Source organism: Anguilla anguilla, chromosome 4 (genome assembly GCF_013347855.1).
Source record: "Anguilla anguilla isolate fAngAng1 chromosome 4, fAngAng1.pri, whole genome shotgun sequence".
NCBI lineage: Eukaryota > Metazoa > Chordata > Actinopteri > Anguilliformes > Anguillidae > Anguilla > Anguilla anguilla.
This window is the reverse complement of record NC_049204.1, coordinates 1202708-1224744: the sequence shown is the minus strand read 5'-3', so window position 1 is coordinate 1224744 and position 22037 is coordinate 1202708. Positions and strand designations below refer to the sequence as shown.

Sequence of the window (22037 nt, the reverse complement as noted above, 5' to 3'; positions counted from 1 at the left end):
TCTGTTTTCCTATTATGTTTTTGGACAGTTGGATAAGATGTAAATCGCTGATCTCCTTTAAGTTGTTTTGGGGGGTAAAACCGCTTTGCTGGACTCATTCTGAACAGAGGAGTGGGGAAATGTTTCAGAAAATGTTCCGCGAATAACAGACCTGTCAAAGCACCTTCTTAAAAATGCTGTATTGCAGCAGATCCGCATTGCAAATGGGTTTCTAATCTCAGCAGAATTAGTTCCCAGACAGCGTCTGATTTGTGGCGGAAGGTTAGGCCTGGCCTGACCCCCGGGGATTCAGGAGTGGAGAAGTGCTTTCACAAATATTAACGCGTGTGTACAGCGCAAAAGAGGATGTAATGGGAGGTGATGGTGCGGTGTAATGGCTGGGGGAGTGGAGCTTTAAACCCCCCCCCCCCCCCGCCCCCACCACCCTGCCCCATGGGTCCCTGCCATTGTACCCTTGAACAAAGATACTCCACTTGAATAACTGCAGTATAAATATCCAGCAGTATAAATGGATTGTGTGAAAGAATGTAAACTATGTGTGAGCACAGGTCTGTGGTTACACAGAGAGCACAGGCCTGTAATTACACAGGGAGCACAGGTTTGTGGTTACAGAGAGCACAGGGCTGTGGTTACAGAGAGCACAGGTCTGTGGTTACAGAGAGCACAGGTCTGTGGTTATAGAGAGAGCACAGGTCTGTGGTTACACAGAGAGCACAGGCCTGTGGTTACACAGAGCACAGGTCTGTGGTTACACAGAGAACACAGGTCTGTGGTTACAGAGAGCACAGGTCTGTAATTACAGAGAGCACAGGTCTGTGGTTACACAGAGAGCACAGGTAGAGGTTGCACAGGGGTAAACACAGGTGGCTCTTGGCTCATGAACACAGGTGGCCCCAGCACTGGGAGGTACATGTGGAAGAAGCAGAAAAGCAGGTGCGCTCTCTGACAGGTAATAAATGTATCAGCGCTGGAAACACCGCTCTCCTGGCCCCCTCCCTTCCTCTCCGTGTGTCACGCGTGTGTGAGTTTACCCAGCGGATGTGTGTGATGTAGGTACTCCGCCAGAGCACTTTACCCCCCCCCCCCCATGGGCTGAGGAAAAGCGATTTTAAAAGGCGCTTTTAGCGACTGACACGCCCCATTCATCACAAGCATGCAGGTACAGGTGAGACCCTCCTGACCCCTGGAGCAGAGTGGAGTAAAGACAGGAACATCTCAGGGTTCAACACCACCACATGCATCTTACTGGCCCTGGGTTTGCTGTGTAGGTCCTGAGTGTTAGATGGGCTGTGCCTGTGTATTGGTCAGTGCTGCTGGTCAGTGCTTGTGTATTGGTCAGTGCTGCTGGTCAGTGCCTGTGTGTTGGTCAGTGCTGCTGGTCAGTGCCTGTGTGTTGGTCAGTGCTGCTGATCAGTGCCTGTGTGTTGGTCAGTGCTGCTGGTCAGTGCCTGTGTGACCCTAACACTAACCCAATCCCTCCCTGTCACACCTGTGCTTAGGTTAAAACGTGTGTCTGATAGCACACTTTTTATGTGCTTGTGTTTTTAGAGTATAACAGTGAAGATAACGGTGAATCTCACCCTGATAAGGTGTATCTGCACCTCCTGGTTATTTATAACACATACGTTTGTGGAAACATTATTTATTCATGTTCTGAATATAACTTTGATTTTCACGGAAGTCTTCAAGTGAAAATCCCACGGAATGGGGAAAAGCATTAGGTTATCTATACATGACCAGCTTTATTATTTTTCTCATAAAATGTTTTATGTAGTATGGATTTGGATCTGTCTGCTCTAAAATTGAATTTCTGAAATTATATTTTGCGTAGCGTTCCCTAAATTGACTTTATAGACTAATAACTCCTGTTTTATTGCACAGAAATATTAAAGGCGCAAGCTTGTTGGTTTTGCATGTTGAAGTATGCGATACTCAGCCCTTTCCTCACTGGCCCCGGTTTGATTTAAACATATAAAGTATTTTTATTTTATTAAGAGCTGATCAGAGCATCAGAAACAGGATGAATGATTTAGAGAAATTGAACTATGCACATTCAAATGGTTTTATTCCCTTAATAAAACTTAACACAAAGTTTTGAAGAAGCTAATAAAATTTCCCTCATCACGTCTGGTGAGGTTGTTATTTACTTTGTGATATTATATCTACACTGTATGACCAAAGGTATCTGGACACCCCTTGGTCTGGGGCTGTTTTTCATGGTTTGGGCCAGGCCCCTTAGTTCCAGTGGTGGCAAATCTTAATGCTACAGCATACAATCACATTCTAGACAATTCTGTGCTTCCCCAACAGTTCAGCATGACAATGCCCCCGGGCACACAGCAAAATAGTTTTGTTAAGAACAATGTGGAAGAACTTGACTGGCCTGCACAGAGCCCTGACCTCAACCCCAGCCAACACCTTTGGGATCAGTTGGAAAGCCAACTGCGATCCAGGCCTTATCTCCCAATCCGTGCCCGTCCTCACTAATGTTCTTCTGGCTGAATGGAAGCAAATCTCTGCAGAAATGCTCCAACATCTAGTATAAAGCCTTCCCAGAAGAGTAGAGGTTGTTATAGCAGCAAAGGGTGTTCCAAATCCATATTAATGCCCATCATTTTGTATGAGATGTTGGATGTCATTTTGTTGGCCATGCAGTGTATTTTTAGCATCCTGTACTCACTGAATGTACTGCGGGGAATTAAAGCGGTAACCATGGACACCAGCAGGGTTATTAATGCGGCTTGTTACTTTGTTAAGTGAAGTGGTTCAGGGGCCTCACCTGTCCCCCCCTCTGTTTGTGTTCCTGTCTTTCAGGTTTTTTAAGTACAGGTGACCAGGCAGCCAAGGGTAACTACGGGCTGCTGGACCAGATCCAGGCCCTGCGCTGGACCAGCGAGAACATCGCCTTCTTTGGGGGCGACCCGTTGCGCATCACGGTTTTCGGGTCCGGGGCCGGCGCGTCCTGTGTCAACCTCCTGACCCTGTCCCATTACTCTGAAGGTAACCGCTGGAGCAATTCAACCAAAGGTACAATGCAGGTCGCAACTTCTGACAATTTTGGTGTCTGCATGCCTTCGCCTGAGTGTTGAGCTGTGGTTTGAGCTGCGGGTTTTAACAACGGGGGGGGGGCGGGGGCTGCGGGTTTTAAAAAGGGGGGGGGGGGCTGCAGGTTTTAAAGGGGGGGGAGCTGTGGGTTTTAAAAAGGGGGAGAGAGCTGCAGGTTTTAAAGGGGGGGAGAGAGCTGCAGGTTTTAAATGGGGGGGGTGCAGGTTTTAAAGGGGGGGGTGGAGCTGTTGGTTTTTTAAAAAAGGGGAAGCTAGGGGTCTCTTTTACGGCTTCCTGGGGTTGTTTGTGTTTTTCAGATGATTATTTAAACTTATTATTTCTCGCCGTTTCTGTCCGTCCTTTTCTCTGCCCGTCCTTTTCTCTGTCCGTCCTTTTCTCTGCCCGTTGTTCTGCATGTTCACGGTTTCAGCGTTAACATCACTCTCTTCTCTTCTTGCGGAACGCGCTCAGAATATCTCTTTGCGGACTTCTGAAATTTGTTACCCAGAATCCTCAGGGGTTTTTTTTTTTTTTTTACCTCATCTCTCCTCTCCAGTCCTTTAAAAATCAATCTGTCAATTCTGCCGGAGATCAGAGGGGGACGAGCGCGATGTATTACACGGAATAAACCTGTGATGGATTTCACTGGTGCAGTGAGGATTCATTTCTGTGCCCCTCATGGGGGGGGGGGGGCGGCGGGTGAGAGGGACCTAGAGAGACCTGATAATTAAGGATCCTGCTCCTTAAAGAAGGGGGATTTAACTTCTTGTCGCCTGTTGCAGAATTCTCAGGTCTTAAAAAAGGGGACTGCATGGAGTAATGTGTTACACACGTGTCACATGCACAATCCAAAATTGTCAAAGCGCCAAAGATGGCAGGCAGGCTTCTCTAGTTCTTAATTTCAGTCTGTCCGTATCAGTCTGTTGCTTCTGCGCCTCTAAATTTAGCAGCACAGCTTTTCAGAAAGAAAAGATCGGTAGTCCCGAGAGAACACAGACAGTAGGAGTGTGGAGCGCTGTCCCTTTAAAGCGGTACTGTACCTTTAATGCGACTCCACGCCGCTGTGACACGCCTGCTCTCAGCCTAGAGTCCCTGTGGATTAACAGCACAAGAATCCCATGGTGCGCAAGACCACATTGTTTCCTGAATCTGCGATAAATGTGACTGAACAGCACGCTAGAGAAAAAAGGAAGAAGTTTACCATTGCAACGCAAATGTGCCGAACTTCTATAAACAATCCGTCTCTATCTGAAAGAGACGCGTCTAACTACGCATCACCCGAAAATACGCGTTTCCTTCTTTCAAAACTCTCTACTCATAGGCCTCCATAAGTAAAACATTTCTGTGTTTGTGTACAAAACACATTTAAATGTGCAGCTTTTTGAAGTATGAACACAGGAAAATGAAAAAAGCTGCAGTGTTTTCTAGAACTATGCTTTAAAAAAATTAATGAAATTAAGTAGACATTTTGGCTGAATCTTATCGAAGCTGACCCTGCACTCTTACTGTGAAAGATCTGTGTGCAGCAGCGGGGCTGATTCCTCTGGTCCAGCTTGTTGTCATGGCAAAGTAGAGCGTCTCTTTAATTTCCAAAATATCCATCTGCCAGTTTCCCCTGCTAACCCGAACCCTAACCCCCGAACCATGACTGGCTTTACGCACCAAAAAGACTTTTTTATCTTTATTTAAAACTTTTAAACTTTTATCTCCCCACTTGAACTATAAACAAGCAGAGAAGACAGAACTCGTTTTATTAATTCTACGCCCACGTTAATTTCTGGAAATGCGTGCAAACGCATGCGCGTGTGTGTGAGATGTGCAGTGAGATTTTCACAGCAGCACTGTTAAGGTGTAAGTACCGCGGGGTTGTTTGAGTGTTTATTTCTTGTGCTGCATTTCATGGGATTATCTGCAGTAAATCTATATTTACTCACTCTTTGGGTTGAACGCTAAGTCGCTTCATCCCTTAGTATTATTATTTTCCACACGTGCTTTTCCATACATTTGAAAACGGCACTGCTGTCAATTAGGAGATAATTGATTGTCAGGGTGCAATTAAAGCTGTGCGTGTGCACAAGCAGCCGTGAGCTCAATTAGGCTCCGTGCGAAGGCCTCGCTTCCTGCGCAGAAACGTGCCGCTCGCCGCTCGCCGTGTAATTAGCGGCTTATCCGATGATCACATCGGTCTCCCCGGGTGATTGACAACACCGATATGATACCGGGAACACGTCTAGACCGGGGTTTGGGAGGGGGTTTTGGGGGGGGGGGGGGTGTAGCATGTGAACAGAGGGCAGCAGGGGGTGTTTGGGGGTGGGGGGGTAGTGTGTGATAATGTATCTGAGGCGTGTAACGTGTGAGCGGGGGGGGGGTTGTGGTGTTTGGGGGATGGGCCTGTACCATGTGAACGAGGGGGGGAGGGGGGAGGGCGTTGGGGGGTAGTGTGTGGTAGTGTGTCTGAGGCCTGTAGCGTGTAAACGAGAGGGTGGGGGGAAGAGTGGGGGGTTTTGGGGGGTAGTGTGTGGTAGTGCGTTCTGCGTCCACTGTCCTGTCCCTGTGCTTGTGAGTGTGAGCATGTCTTGTCTGGCAGGGGGTGCGCTGTTTTTTAGGCCGGTGTCTCCCTGTCGCCCCCTGCAGGACTGTTTCAGCGCGCGATAGCGCAGAGCGGCACGGCCCTCTCCAGCTGGGCGGTCAGCTTCCAGCCCGCCAAGTACGCGCGCATGCTGGCCCGGAAGGTGGGCTGCAACCTGCAGGACACGGTGGGGCTGGTGGACTGCCTGCAGCGGAAGCACTACAAGGAGCTGGTGGACCAGGACATCCAGCCCGCCCGCTACCACATCGCCTTCGGGCCCGTCATCGACGGCGACGTCATCCCCGACGACCCGCAGATCCTCATGGAGCAGGGCGAGTTCCTCAACTACGACATCATGCTGGGCGTCAACCAGGGGGAGGGGCTGAAGTTCGTGGAGCTCATCGTGGACAACGAGAACGGCGTGCAGGCCAACGACTTCGACTACGCCGTGTCCAGCTTCGTGGACGACCTGTACGGCTACCCCGAGGGCAAGGACGTGCTGCGCGAGACCATCAAGTTCATGTACACGGACTGGGCCGACCGGCACAACCCCGAGACCCGACGCAAGACGCTGCTGGCGCTGTTCACCGACCACCAGTGGGTGGCGCCGGCCGTGGCCACCGCCGACCTGCACTCCAGCTTCGGCTCGCCCACCTACTTCTACGCCTTCTACCACCACTGCCAGACGGAGCAGGTCCCGGCCTGGGCGGACGCCGCGCACGGCGACGAGATCCCCTACGTCTTCGGCCTGCCCATGGTGGGCGCCACCGAGCTCTTCCCCTGCAACTTCTCCAAGAACGACGTCATGCTCAGCGCCGTCGTCATGACCTACTGGACCAACTTCGCCAAGACCGGGTGAGTACTGGGGTACGCGGGCGTGACAGTAAACAAGCAAACACGCTAAGACCGGGTCAGTACTGTAAACAAGCAAACACGCTAAGACCGGGTCAGTACTGTAAACACGCTAAACACGCTAAGACCGGGTCAGTACAGTAAACACGCTAAACACGCTAAGACCGGGTCAGTACTGTAAACACGCTAAACACGCTAAGACCGGGTCAGTACAGTAAACACGCTAAACACGCTAAGACCGGGTCAGTACAGTAAACACGCTAAACACGCTAAGACCGGGTCAGTACAGTAAACACGCTAAACACGCTAAGACCGGGTCAGTACTGTAAACACGCTAAACACGCTAAGACCGGGTCAGTACTGTAAACACGCTAAACATGCTAAGACCGGGTCAGTACAGTAAACACGCTAAGACCGGGTCAGTACAGTAAACACGCTAAACACGCTAAGACCGGGTCAGTACTGTAAACACGCTAAACACGCTAAGACCGGGTCAGTACAGTAAACATGCTAAACACGCTAAGACCGGGTCAGTACAGTAAACACGCTAAACACGCTAAGACCGGGTCAGTACAGTAAACACGCTAAACACGCTAAGACCGGGTCAGTACAGTAAACACGCTAAACACGCTAAGACCGGGTCAGTACAGTAAACACGCTAAACACGCTAAGACCGGGTCAGTACAGTAAACACGCTAAACACGCTAAGACCGGGTCAGTACCGTAAACACGCTAAGACCGGGTCAGTACTGTAAACACGCTAAGACCGGGTCAGTACTGTAAACACGCTAAACACGCTAAGACCGGGTCAGTACTGTAAACACGCTAAACACGCTAAGACCGGGCCAGTACTGTAAACACGCTAAACACGCTAAGACCGGGTGAGTGCAGATGCACATGGGCGGGACATTACAGTAAACATGCTCGTATCTGTAACTAAGAGGATGATCTCTGGCCGGGCTGGTGGGAACAGTGTTTGCCTGAGTGTAGCTGCTTGGGAGCATTTAATGCAGTTTGCAGGAATCTCTTATTCCCTTTAAAACTGGAAACTGGAATTAGCATGAGATTCCTTTCTCTAAGTTATGTTTTGTATAGTTTTGTTTCACACAGCAGATGGCATCACCTGAAACCCCTTTTTTAAGACATAACGATGCTATGGTGCAGGACCTTTATCTCAAAACTGCACGTACAATCCTGTCTCAGCTCTTGAAATGTAACAAACTGTTAATTTGCCACTCGGCCTCTGTCGTAGATGTCAGAAGCAGACAGGTGAGATATTAATTGTATAATTACTCACAGACTCCATTTTGTTAGGTAATTAATACATTTATTGATGTTTACATTCCTGTTCCTGGCAGTTTCTCTGAGAGGGTCACAGGAGCAGGTGATTGGTTAATAAGGAGAAAAGCGTTTGATTGGTTTAATAGCAGGTAGAATCACACTGACATGTGCAGACCCGACTCACAGGTCAGAAACAGTTTAGACTTCCTAAATTTAAAAAACAAAAAACAAAATTAGAAATATTTTCAGTAGTATATTAATTCAGACTGATTTAACAGGTGATTTTGAATCATGAAAACACTCCTATTACAGCACAATACCTTCGTATGGTTGTTGTGTGTTATTGCTTATTATCACTGTGATTAAATATTCACAGTGATAGTGACAAAGACCCTGTATCATACTGTTGTTCCAGTTCTAGAAATACTGCGATGATCTGCCTCCAGCCTCCTTGCTATTTTATAAACTTATTTTCCATTTTCTTTCCTCCCGATGCTCACCTAAATTTTTGTTTTTCCCTTTGTTTAAAGCTGCATTAGCCCTTATCCTTTCTGGCTGCGTGTGAGATTTGCGGTAATTAAATTGCGTTTGAGGCGACAGTAATTGGATCAGAGGCAGGCGTTGTGAGTATGGCCTGGTGCTCAGTGGAGCGTGTTGTGAGTATGGCCTGGTGCTCAGAGGAGTGTGTTGTGAGTATGGCCTGGTGCTCAGAGGAGCGTGTTGTGAGTATGGCCTGGTGCTCAGAGGAGTGTGTTGTGAGAATGGCCTGGTGCTCAGAGGAGTGTGTTGTGAGTATGGCCTGGTGCTCAGAGGAGTGTGTTGTGAGTATGGCCTGGTGCTCAGAGGAGTGTGTTGTGAGTATGGCCTGGTGCTCAGAGGAGTGTGTTGTGAGTATGGCCTGGTGCTCAGAGGTGTGTGTTGTGAGTATGGCCTGGTGCTCAGAGGCAGGCGTTGAGAGTATGGCCTGGTGCTCAGAGGCAGGTGTTGTGAGTATGGCCTGGTGCTCAGAGGTGTGTGTTGTGAGTATGGCCTGGTGCTCAGAGGTGTGTGTTGTGAGTATGGCCTGGTGCTCAGAGGTGTGTGTTGTGAGTATGGCCTGGTGCTCAGAGGCGTGCGTTGTGAGTATGGCCTGGTGCTCAGAGGAGAGTGTTGTGAGTATGGCCTGGTGCTCAGAGGTGTGTGTTGTGAGTATGGCCTGGTGCTCAGAGGTGTGTGTTGTGAGTATGGCCTGGTGCTCAGAGGAGTGTGTTGTGAGTATGGCCTGGTGCTCAGAGGTGTGTGTTGTGAGTATGGCCTGGTGCTCAGAGGAGTGTGTTGTGAGTATGGCCTGGTGCTCAGAGGTGTGTGTTGTGAGTATGGCCTGGTGCTCAGGGGCCTCCTCTGAGGTGGCGTTAGGTGTTTGGAGGTGGTTGCTGGGAGACGGTGACACGCTGCTGAAGCAGATAAAAGCGTCCTTCGCGCCGCGCTTCAGCAGGTCCTGCGCGCGTGTGATTGCTCTTCGGAGAGCGGTGAGGGACGGCGGCCGTTTCTCTGCGCGGCGGCGGCGGCTAGCGCGGGCCGGCGGGACGCTAATGAGGCTCATATATAACCGCCAACGGCCTTGCCGCTCGGGCCCGGCCCTCAGATTTATGCGGCCATTTTGCATGGGAAAGGCCTGTTTATGACATGCTCCGGCATGTTCCGCGTGTCGTTACGAGCCCAAGGGCACACGGGCCGAGGGGGAGGGGGCGGGGGGGGGGCGGTGGGGGTCTAAAGCATGATGGGAAAGGGGAGGAGTCCTTAACCTCTCATAATGGGCGGAGCTATAATGAGTCATCCATAAGCGGCTCGGTCTGAAAGGAGGGATAATAAAATCACAGTTTGCTGGGAAAGAATGTTGATTGGTTACACGTTGAAGAACTCTGATGGTGATTGGTGGATGCTTTCTGGAAACTTCCTGGTAATTCCCACAGGGATTCCCAGAGGCTGAATGTGGTCTGTGATTGGTGGAGCTCCTCTCTCTGTGTCCTCACAGTATGGTGACATCATAATGGTCTCATCCATATTTTATTTAATCCCTGAACTAACTGAAAAATCTGAAGGACACATTATGATTGGTTAAAAGTGAAGAGTAATGTGATAGCTCCACAGATCACTCTGATGAAGCCTCATTTTCCTGTCAGTATAAATGAGTGTGTGAGTGTGCGCTGTTCATGGTCACCTGTTCTAAACCACCCCCCCGCCTGCTTTGTCTTTGCAGTGACCCCAACCAGCCGGTGCCCCAGGACACCAAGTTCATCCACACCAAGCCCAACCGCTTCGAGGAGGTGGCCTGGACGCGCTACAACCAGAAGGACCAGCTGTACCTGCACATCGGGCTCAAGCCTCGCGTCAAAGAGCATTACCGTGCCAACAAGGTCAACCTGTGGCTGGAGCTGGTGCCCCACCTGCACAGCCTGAACGAGGTCACCCAGATCATCTCCACCACCACCAAGGTGCCCCCGCCGGAGGTCACCGCCAGGACGCCAAAGAAGATGCCCGCCAACACCAAGCGGCCCAACCCCACGCCCTTCCCCACCGAGAACCAGGACAGCCAGAACCAGCCCTTCCTGGTGGACCAGCGCGACTACTCCACCGAGCTGAGCGTCACCATCGCCGTGGGCGCCTCCCTCCTCTTCCTCAACATCCTGGCCTTCGCCGCGCTGTACTACAAGAAGGACAAGCGGCGGCACGACGTGCACCGGCGGTGCAGCCCGCAGCGGAGCGCGGCCAACGACCTGGCGCACACGCAGGAGGAGGAGATCATGTCCCTGCAGGTGAAGCACGGCGAGCTGGAGCGGGGGGGCTGCGACGCCGGGCACGCCCACGAGGTGGTGCTGCGCTCCGCCTGCCCGCCCGACTACACGCTCGCCATGCGCCGCTCCCCCGACGACATCCCGCTCATGACCCCCAACACCATCACCATGATCCCCAACGCCATGTCCGGGATGCAGACCCTTCACCCCTTCAGCACCCCCTTCGCCCCCAGCGGACAAAACAACACACTGCCTCACCCCCACCCGCACTCACACTCCACCACCAGGGTATAGCCAGCGGGACCTACGGCACACTCAACCCCCCCCCTGCCCCCCCCACCACCACCAAACTTACAAAACCCACTGAGACCCAAACGAGATTCCAGGAACGTTTCTAGGTCCCGCAAACTACTTCTGAGGGGGTGGGGGGGGTGGCAGCTGGAAATCTCGTTTAAGGTTCAAAGGGAGACTCATCGTTTTATATTGTGTAAAAAAAAAAACAAATAGATACAAAAATATTGAAAACTAAAATTTACAAAAACAAATCGCGAAGGATAGTTTTTTTTTTGGTCTCTGGTACCCTTGGGGAAAAAACACAGTTGGGTAAACTTTTTGGCGAGACTCACTTGGATCGGTCTTGGGAATGTGTCTGGATGTATGTTGTCTGATTTGAGGAATAAAAATTTAAAAACCAGGAGAGGCGAAATGAAGGAGGGAGAAGGAAAAGAGCGGAGGAAGAGGAGGAGCTTTCTGAGCTTTCCGACTGGGAGATGAGTCTGTTGGCCGTGGGAAGCTCCCTGAATTCCCACCTGGAGGCGGAGCTAAGGTGATATACTCTTAAAAAAAAACAACACACAAAAAAGGAAAAAAAAAAGAGAAACTGTTCGAGAATATGCACAAACGGAGACATGCTAAAGATGTCTCGGATTCTTTTCCTCAGTTTATTTTTTGGGAGACGTTTTATTGTACAGAACCTATTTACATATCTAGATATGTACACAAAGCACCAACGCTGTGTGGGGGGGGGGGGGCGTGGGGGGGAGTCGGGGGGGGGGGGGGGGGCGCAGCGGGCCCCCCCCGATGCCACCGTCTGCCTGCGGGACATTCCTGCAGACACAGCTTCGTCACACAAGTGCTGCCTGTACGGAGTCCGGCCGGGCTGCTGGGAGACTGGGTGTTTTTAGCACGACGCGCATGACAATTTATCTGCTTGGTGGCTGTTCTGCTGAATGAGACGTAATTAAAATCATTTTCATCCCCAGTGGATTCCTTTGAAGAAGTACTTCTCTGATTGGCTGCTGTCCCATGGAGATATCTGGGAAGGTGATGCGGTGAAGGTGGGGGGTAGGGCGGGGAGGGGGGGGGGGCATTTATGGTTTGGGGGTGGGGGGGGGTGGTGGGGTGGGGGGGATAGTGCAGTAATTACAGTCCATACACAATAGCTTGAGTGAACATGGTATAAGGACTAGTTTTGTACATTGTGTGTTGGTACAACTTTTTAATAGTGGTGAAAAACACTGTTTGAAATCCCACAGGAGGGACTTTCATTGTTTTTTCTTTTGAGTTTTGCTCATTGTTCTACGCTGTTATACATATTTGTCTTTCTTTTTTTTTTTTGATCACCTCTTGCTAATAATCAAGGCCACCGGATCTTAGACAGAGTAATATTACCCCTGCTGTCTTTGTCTTCTGTCATTTTGCTTTCTGTTTTTCTAATAATCTCTTCCTCGTTGTAATCGATTGCCCCTAATTGAAATAATTCCCTGATTGGAGCGAGGAGGCGGGGCTAAGCTGGATCACCATGTCACCTGTTTGCCAGGTGTGCCTGCAACTCAGAAGTCCTTAACCAGTATCGTGAGCACCAGGCAGATTCCCCCTCCCCCCTACATACATTAGCACTCCACAGTTGGGCCTTCTAGCTCCTCCCCTCGCCCTGCTTCGTTTCACAGCGGGCACACACACTCACACACACATGCACACACACACGTACGTATGTGCATGCACACATGCACACACACATGCACGCATGCACACACACACACACACACGTACGTACGTGCACACACACACGCTCCCACACACACACGTACGTACGTACACGCATGCACACACACACACACACAAGCACACACGCACGCATGCACCCACACACACATGCCTCCTTGCACCCACACACACACACACACACATGCACACATGCACACACACACGTACGTACGCGCATGCACCCACACACACACACACACACACACGCTCCCACACACACACGTACGTACGTACGCCCATGCACACACACACACACACAAGCACACACGCACGCATGCACCCACACACACATGCCCCCTTGCACCCACACACACACACACAGCCACACTCACACACACGCACGCACACACACACGCACGCACGCACGCACGCACACGCACACAGCCACACTCACACACACACACGCACACACACACACACACACACGCACGCACGCACGCACACGCACACACACATGCCTGCAGTAGTTATGTTAAAGAGCAGCACGCCCATGTGGCCCATGTTGTGCTGAATGTGCCCATCAGTGAATTATTCTGCCCCCAGCCTGGTGGCACAGTGATGGAGGGAGAGAGGGAGAGACAGATGGAGAGAAGGGGAGATAGAGAGAGAGAGAGTCCTCTGCTGCTGATCTGACCTTTCACCCCACACTGCCCCCCCCCTTCTGCTTCAGTGCAGGAGGGTTGTAAATACATTTTAAAAGGAAACCCCTTCTCCTGTGTCACCTCAGTCAATCAAGACTGATTCTGCAGAATAACAGCACAAGGTCCCCTCTTAGCCCCGCCTCTTTCAAACAGATGAATAACCTACCGGGCCTACGCCAGGGACCTTCACAGGAAGTGGGTTCAGAATTCACATGCGAGGCAGAGGGGGGCGGAGCAGAGGCCAGGGCAGGGGCCAAGTGGGGCGGAGTCTGGGAGGGGAGGGGCGGGGCAGAGCAGAGGCTGGGCGGAGTTAAGTTTAGGGGAGGGTCCCGCCTGCTGGGGAACAGATTTAAGCGATGCCAGCAGATCATCCTGCAGTGCTAATGAATGTAAAGATGTGAGTGCCATCGTCTCAGCCAACAGTGCAGTTCCCCTTTCTGTTAAATTAAACAACCCCCCCCCAGCCCCAGCCACACCCCCACCCCCTCCAGGTGATACATGCAGATAAATGGGCGGGGTGTTCACAGCTTGGTCAGTAGTAATGTAATATGCTCTTATTGTATTCTTCCTTCATAAACAGTTATTACACTTGAGCACAATAAATCATCTTTGATTACGTGGAATTGGTATCCCTGAAATGTTTTTCTTTGTGTACCTGTCTGTCAGGATTTGAGCGTTCGTATTTATTCATTATTTTTCTGGAATGGGTTTAATTTTTTTCTTCCCAGTGTAGTCACCGTAGGGCTCACTCAGAACACACACCCCTTTCCTTTGAAAGCCGCTCTTCTAGCGGGTTCTCAAGCCGCGTGCGGGGGCGGGGTGGGGGGGTGGGGGCGGGGAGGGGGGGGGGGTCTGCCGCTGCCTAATGGGTTCATTTGACAGCTGGGGGTCTGCGGTCCCCGAAGCATTTTCGGCGCTGTGCCCTGGTTATTCAACATTAAAGTAAAATAAATCAGAGACGACCCTGTGCGGGTCCTCGCCTTGGCCTTTACGCGTGTGTGCTACAGCACAGCTGCTGGAGTAGCCAGCTGTACCTACAGCTGTCTGTGAGCAGTATGGTTCATCTCCTGTAGGACACGGTGCTCTCTCTGTGATGCAGTGAGTCCAGTGAGTGGGAGGCAGCGCAGCTAATTTTAGAACGTTATGAAGGGCCGGAAACATCATAAACTTTCAGAACGGCGTCAGGATAAAGTGGGGACTGTTGATTTACATCAAACTGTAAATCCTAAAACGTTCAAATTTAGGAGCAGACGGGAGTGGCCGTTTGTCTTCGGGAAACTGCTGAGAATTACAAACGGCACACAAAAGGCTCAAAATCGTCTGGATTCGGTCCGCCGGGTTCCACTCCTGTCGCAGAGCTTTCCGCCGGGTTCCACTTCTACTGCTGATCCTTTCCGCCGGGTTCCACTCCTACTGCTGATCCTTTCCGCCGGGTTCCACTCCTACTGCTGATCCTTTCCGCCGGGTTCCACTCCTACTGCTGATCCTTTCCGCCGGGTTCCACTCCTACTGCTGATCCTTTCCGTCGGGTTCCACTCCTACTGCTGATCCTTTCCGCCGGGTTCCACTCCTACTGCTGATCCTTTCCGCCGGGTTCCACTCCTGTCGCAGAGCTTTCCGTCGAGTTCCACTCCTACTGCTGATCCTTTCCGCCGGGTTCCACTCCTACTACTGATCCTTTCCGCCGGGTTCCACTCCTCCTGCTGATTCTTTCCGCCGGGTTCCACTCCTACTGCTGATCCTTTCCGCCGGGTTCCACTCCTACTGCTGATCCTTTCCGCCGGGTTCCACTCCTACTGCTGATCCTTTCCGCCGGGTTCCACTCCTGCGCTGATCCTTTCCGCCGGGTTCCACTCCTACTGCTGATCCTTTCCGCCGGGTTCCACTCCTACTGCTGATCCTTTCCGCCGGGTTCCACTCCTGCCGCAGAGCTTTGCGTCAGGTTCCACTCCTACTGCTGATTCTTTCCGCCGGGTTCCACTCCTGCGCTGATCCTTTCCGCTGGGTTCCACTCCTACTGCTGATCCTTTCCGCCGGGTTCCACTCCTACTGCTGATCCTTTCCACCGGGTTCCACTCCTACTGCTGATCCTTTCCGCCGGGTTCCACTCCTGCCGTAGAGCTTTCTGCCGAGTTCAGTCCTGCCGCTGATCCTTTGTACTGATCGCGCCGGTGCGAGCTGAGTGGCGGCTGTTTCTCCGGGCTCGCTGTAAATTGAATGTCGCAGAAATATGATTATCTGACGTTAAGAGCAGCAGGCAGGTTTTCTTAGATACCGCTCTCTCCCTGTGAGCCTGCGTATCCAGGGAGAGTCTGCAGTCCTGTGAGCCATTCTGTTCTCTCTTCGCTCAAAATGAACTCATCCGTCGAGACTATCACACTATGGATATTAGGCACAAACCTGCGTCCCATTAAAACCATTGTTTTCTGCCGCTTTGTTTCAGAGATGGATAGCCAGCAGATATTAACGACATGTATGGCGAGAGATGTACGTTTTTATTGCTGATATTTATTTTAATATATCAGTATGAAGCTGGTCTGTCGTTTTCCATTAGCGAGCGTGCTGCAAATTTCTACAGAAACCCAGTCCCCCCCACCGCCCCCCCCCCTCACTGTTTGGGTCTGTAATAAGGCCAGTTGGTACAATTTCTACGAATTTCTGTGAATAATGTTTTACGGCCTACTAATATAGTATTAATGGTGTCATCATTTTCACGGCTGCTATTTTATCGGGGCTCCCAGTATGTTCCAGATTTAAGCAGAATGTTAATGTCGGCAGTATAAAAGGCAGTAGACAGCAATGGTCTTTAAAGCTGTAATAAAAACCCTTTGTTACACACCAAAAAAAGAAAAATAATAATGAAAACAAATGTACTTGTTCTCTTTGATTCACTCTCTCATTTTAGCACTCACTGTATAAAAGACGAGCACTCAAATTTTCATTTAGCTCGAGCTCAGAAATGTTTTCTCTCATCCTCTGTTTGTGATGCTTTTACAGGTGCTTTTAATGTGAGTGCAATGGATGAGGGGGGGGGGGTCACGGGAGAGGCGGGGGTCACATGGTCCAACAACGTTTCAATGCTTGATTTTTATTTTTTATTTTTTTTAATTCTGTGTTGAAATCAATCATTCTTTCTCATCGTACAACAACATGAAATTGCGTTGCTTTTATGGATTTTTTTATTTTTGTTTTATTTATTTTTTTCTGTTCTATAAAGTGGCAGATTGCTTCTTAATTCTCTCAGAGTTTGTGTTCTGAACGATGTGATTAATTCACTGCTGTGCTTTTCTTAGTCTTGGATTGGATCAGAGGCGTTATATTTTTTTTTACCGGCAGCAGATTCTCCAGTCATACTTGGGGAACCACAGGTACGGTTCTGTCAGAAAATTTGCTACATTTCGCTCTAGCCGACTCTAGCCAATTTGAACCACATCAGTTGACAGCCAAGCAGAACGTACACCACACGGGGAGTCGACATGATGCTGGAACTGTAAAGAAACTGAAACTGATTGTCTTGCAAGTTGCAAGTTTATGAGGGAGATGATAGGAGCTGTGGTTAGAGAACACCTGAACCCTGAAAACCCTCGGGCTGTGGTTAGAGAACGCCTGAACCCTGAAAACACTCAGCCGTTCCCCCATCATGATGCTTTTTCAGAACATCAAACGCTTCTCTTTCAGACGGCTGATTTTCCATTTTCCTCTACCGTTTGATCTCTGTGATTCATTGTCCCTGGGCTATTTTTGCAAGTACTTTATAGCCTTAGATAATTGCTCTGTATTTAAGCAATGTTTTATAAATAAATTAGATGAACACTGTTGCTCTACCTAGCGCAGCTTCGTATTTTGTGATACTGACAGAACGTCCTCTTTGATTGCGCTGAAAGACGCTTTCGGTAGAAAAGGGAGAGCAGAGACGTGTGATTTGGAGGCCGTTTCCAGTTCTAGCATGCTCCAGGTTTTAAGGGTCTATAGGGATCTAGCTTTGCACTCACGTTTTTACAGTCGGTTACTAATAAAAGCTCAGCAGAGAATCTAAATAAAATTATTAAAATGATGGCCCCGTTTTTAAAGTACATCACAGGCAAAAGTGGAGTTTTAATTCTATGGGTTTTCACACTTCACAGCAAGCCTGTTGAGTAGGTCCTGGCATTGTTCTCTACTTTATTTGTGGTTTGTTATCTTCAAATACCTTGAAAATAAAAAGAGACAGGCGTCCTCGTTTTTATTTATATTAGCAAGGCCTGTTTGCCTTCTGTGACTTCAGTTTGTGTTTTCACATACATGGCTTTCATGAGCGTTTTTAATATCATTAATAAATATGATCATATTTTTTAACTTGCTTGGGGTTCTGTCTTCCTGTGTTCCTGTTTTGACTGGGCCAAACCTTGAAAGGTCGAGTACAGCTGGAGACCCAGAGACCGTTGACCCCCTTGGATGCCCGAGAGAACAGAACATTTCGGAACACTCTCCATTCTGCACAGTTTTTTACTAACCTACACATTACAACTGGTTGACTAAGAGTGTGTGTGTGTGTGTGTGTTGTTGTGTGTGTGTGTGTGTGTGTGTTGTTGGCGGGTGTGTGTGTGTGTTGTGTGTGCGTGCGTGCGTGTGTGTGTGTGTGTGTGTGTGTGAGTGTGTGTGTGTGTGTGTGTGTGTGTGTTGTTGGCGGGTGTGTGTGTGTGTTGTTGTGCGGGTGTGTGTGTGTGTGTGTGTGTGTTGTTGGCGGGTGTGTGTGTGTGTGTGTTGTTGGCAGGTGTGTGTGTGTGTGTGTGTGTGTGTGTTGTTGGCGGGTGTGTGTGTGTGTGTGTGTGTGTGTTGTTGGCGGGTGTGTGTGTGTGTGTGTGTGTGTGTTGTTGTGCGGGTGTGTGTGTGTTGTTGGCGGGTGTGTGTGTGTGTGTTGTTGGCGGGGGTGTGTGTGTGTGTGTGTGTGTTGTTGGCGGGTGTGTGTGTGTGTGTGTGTGTTGTTGTGTGGGTGTGTGTGTGTGTGTGTGCGTGTGTGTGTTGTTGGCGGGTGTGTGTGTGTGTGTGTGTGTTGTTGGCGGGGGGGTGTGTGTGTGTGTGTGTGTTGTTGGCAGGTGTGTGTGTGTGTGTGTGTGTTGTTGGCGGGTGTGTGTGTGTGTGTGTTGTTGGCGGGTATGTGTGTGTTGTTGGCGGGTGTGTGTGTGTGTTGTTGGCAGGTGTGTGTGTGTGTTGTTGGCGGGTGTGTGTGTGTGTGTGTGTGTGTGTGTGTGTGTGTTGTTGGCGGGTGTGTGTGTGTGAGTGTGTGTGTGTGTGTGTGTGTGTTGTTGGCGGGTGTGTGTGTGTGTGTGTTGTTGGCGGGTGTGTGTGTGTGTGTGTGTTGTTGGCGGGTGTGTGTGTGTGTGTGTGTGTGTGTTGTTGGCGGGTGTGTGTGTGTGTTTTTGGCGGGTGTCTGTGTGTGTGTATGTGTGTGTTGTTGGCGGGTGTGTGTGTGTGTTTTTGGCGGGTGTCTGTGTGTGTGTGTGTGTGTGTGTGTGTGGGGGCTGTGCTCTTTACCGTGTAGAGAACTGAATCACTTGTGCTATCAGGAGTGCTCTGAGGACGCTTTCAGCTTGGCAGAAAGGGGCCATTTTCCTCCCTGTTTGTTTCTAACATCTTCAGGAAAGGTCCTGCGGAGAATAAGAGCAGCGGCTTCCTGAAAGGCAGCCCCGCCCCCAGCGCCTGATTTCAGCCGGGGGTGATTCAGAACGCGCTCTGATTTCCCAGAAGGATGTTAATCTCTCTCGCTCATCCGTTTGACAGTATGTACAAACCAGCGCTCGTCTGAATAAAATCGAATTGGAATTCACGAGCTCTCCACAGTCATCACAGGAGGTGTAAATTCTGGCCCTCAGGTAAAGGCAATTAAAATAAAGAATAATTTTATTTCTACTGCCTTTTTTATCGGCCGCTAGCTCACGATAGCGCCGGCGTTCCCGCCTTTCCGGATCAAAGGCAGTGATTGGCCGGCTTTCTGAGGTCACCGATAATGCAGCCTTTGACACAACACACCTTTCCTAAGCAGATTCACACAAAGAAATTTATGCAGTGCCAGGTAGATCTTTTGCTCGAGGTAAATATTAACCTTTGCTAAAGAAATTGATTCTGTCTTTGAACTGGCTGATTTGTAATTACGTTTTTGTGGAAAAATGTCTTCTTTTTTTTTTTTTCTCCTGGTTATTGTGAGACAGATTTGTGCGTTTGCAGGTAGTACAGCCTGTTCCTGAATATTGAGCCTTCAGTACTGGTGCCTGCCTTCTGCTCTGTCAGAATTACAATTTTTGAAAAACAAGTCAAACCTCTGGAATATGTGAAGGGGGTGGGTTAAAAATGAAATTTCCCACAAGAGTACAACCTTTATAGGGGCCTCTTAAATTAATTTGTCGTTGACCTTTTTTTCCATTTTTTAATAAAATCTTTTTTATGGAAATTAGATATTATTTTCCTGTGGATATTTGCGCTAATATCAGTGACAATAATACCTGTGCCATGAAAAAATCCCTATACCTACAGCATGTTTGCTAAATCAATCAAAATCTATTGTATAATTCATAAACAACGGGCTCTGAAGAATAATAATCATGACTTCTCACCTCATGAAATTTCTATTTACATTTTAAGAGCTTGTCAAGATAACGGATATTTCTACCAGGGTGTGGGATGGCTTTCATAAGGGAACTGCTAACTGCGACAGGGAAAACACTCAACATGGAGCCTAATACTCTCGTTGGCTGTATAACACAAAATCAAGAATCAACACGAATCGTTCGTTCCTAAGGAATCAGTTCATTTATTCAATTTATTCCGGGCTTGGTTAACAAAAACCTTCTCACCCGTCCCGTCTCACCATATGCATTGCAGGGGGCACAGCAGATTTTACAGCAGAATGGCGGGATCATATCTTAATCCCACGTCTCAACCAATCAATAATCGGAACAAGAAAGTTATTTAAGATTTCATCCTCTCTATGCTCTCTTCTAATTTTATAACCCCTCTGGAGAATTGCATGGAGAAGGCAGCGTAGGAGAACTCTTTGGGGATCTTTTGAGACCCTTGCTGCTTTTTCATTAAAATGTACTCTATGACTGTACCGAAGAGATGGGATTCTCAGTGATTTCATCTGGACAGAATATATTCATGTGCTGCATTTTATGGGGGAAATAAGATTTGAGCTGTGGGGATCTGCTCTCAAACAACCACCTTAATCATACAACTCAATCTCCATTCTCTCTCTCCCTCTCCCTCTCTCTCTTTCTCTCCCTCTCTCTGCCCTCTCTCTTTATCACTCTCTCTCTCCATCTCTTTCTTCCTTTCTTTCTTTTTCTCCCTTCCATTCTCTCTCTCTCCCTCTCTCACCCCCTCTCGCTTTCTCTCTCTTTCTCCCTCTCTCTCTCTCTCTGAAATTCAAATTCAAAAATGTTTTATTGGCACAACATATTTCAACTTATGTGTTGCCAAAGCTTTACAAAGAACTCATTACCATGAAAATAAATTACAATACAGTATGTCATGACAACATAACAAACACATGCATGTACAAATACACCTAATTATTAGATAAACAATAATACATTTTTACATTTTTCTGGGGTTGGAACTGTCCCTCAGGCTTTGGCAGGTAGTTACACATCGTACCTTTCCTCTCACAGGAGAAATTGACTTTGATGTGATTCAGGTAGGTTTGTGAAGTCTGAGAATAGCGTTGTAAATCTGAGGAAGAAATGTTCTCTCTTTTTTTTGTATTTCTCACATTTAATGAGGAAGTGCGGCTCTGTCTCTACCTGCTCTTTATTGCAGTGGGAGCACAGCCTCCCTGGGCAGCCAGGTCTGCCTGTGTCAGCCTGTCTCTGTCGCCAGGCTGTGCTCTGAGTCTGTACTTACTCATTGTTTTCCTTGTGGTTTGTGGTTTTTACCTGTGGCCAGATAGTCTCGTTTAGGGCCAATTTTGGTAACATTTTTCAGTCTGAGTTACGTTTGAGTAACGTAATTCTGTTTTTGCTGTGCTATGGTTTGTTGATTCTGATTGGTTGAGTTGGAATGGGGTTGTCCTGAAGGCAGGCAGGATGGTGTTAATGGAGCTTAGTGAACTGAGCCTCAGGACCAGCTGACTGAGGGGGCTCTTCTCTGGGCTCACTGCAGAGCCTCCTAATGGTATAAGTGGGGGTCGCTCTTTTGTTTTTTAGGTGGTTCCAAAATGTAAGGGCTTTTTTTGGATGTTAATGAGTGACTGATACTGGCGTATGTCTGCTCTGCATGCGTTGTGTGGTGTTTCTCTGCACATGCAGCATGGTTTTACAGAACTCTGCATGCACAGTTTCAGTTGGCTGTTTATCCCAATTAGCAAAATCTTGCTTTGTAAGCGGACCCCACACTTCGCTGCCATATCGTGCAATTGGTTCAATTATGGATTTCAATATTTTGAGCCAAATTCTAATTGGCATATCTATTTTAATTTGAGTCTTAATGGCGTGTAATGCCCTGCGTGCTTTATCTTTCTCTCTGTCTATCTCTCTTCCCCCCCTCCCTCTTCAGGTGCATCTTTCCTGTCCTTTAAAACGTTAACACTGGGGTGTCTGCGCTTGTACAGTAGGGACATTCAGTGTTCCTTACAGTCTATTAAGTGAGCAAGGACAGGCGAGGTCTCTTGTGTCCCAACACTGACAGCTAGCTGGGCAGAGGGTGGGGGTGGGGGTGGGGGGAGTGGATGGGGGGGCATAGCACTCTACATAATAAAGAGGGAGAGAGAAAAAAAAGCATCAGCCTCAGTCACTGGAGGTAAGGCTTGTAGTTTTCCATTAACTGCAGTAAGAAGGCAGAGCACCAGTGTGGCCC

At 49.0% G+C, this 22037-nt stretch overlaps 1 protein-coding gene across 7 annotated transcripts in view; it reads left to right on the top strand.

Moving 5' to 3' along the window:
* The window catches only part of nlgn1 (neuroligin 1), a 232129-nt gene extending 221014 nt beyond the window's left edge, over positions 1-11115 (top strand). For 4 of the 7 annotated variants that reach the window (XM_035416131.1, XM_035416136.1, XM_035416134.1 and 1 more), the window contains 3 exons: positions 2815-3027; positions 5680-6469; positions 9987-11115. In XM_035416131.1, coding sequence (XP_035272022.1) covers positions 2815-3027; positions 5680-6469; positions 9987-10815 — 1832 coding nt within the window. In that variant the 3' untranslated portion in view covers positions 10816-11115. The remainder of the gene's footprint in view (positions 1-2814; positions 3028-5679; positions 6470-9986) is intronic. The other 3 variants (XM_035416137.1, XM_035416135.1, XM_035416132.1) reach the window with 1 other exon arrangement.
* The last annotated feature ends 10922 nt before the right edge of the window (positions 11116-22037 follow it).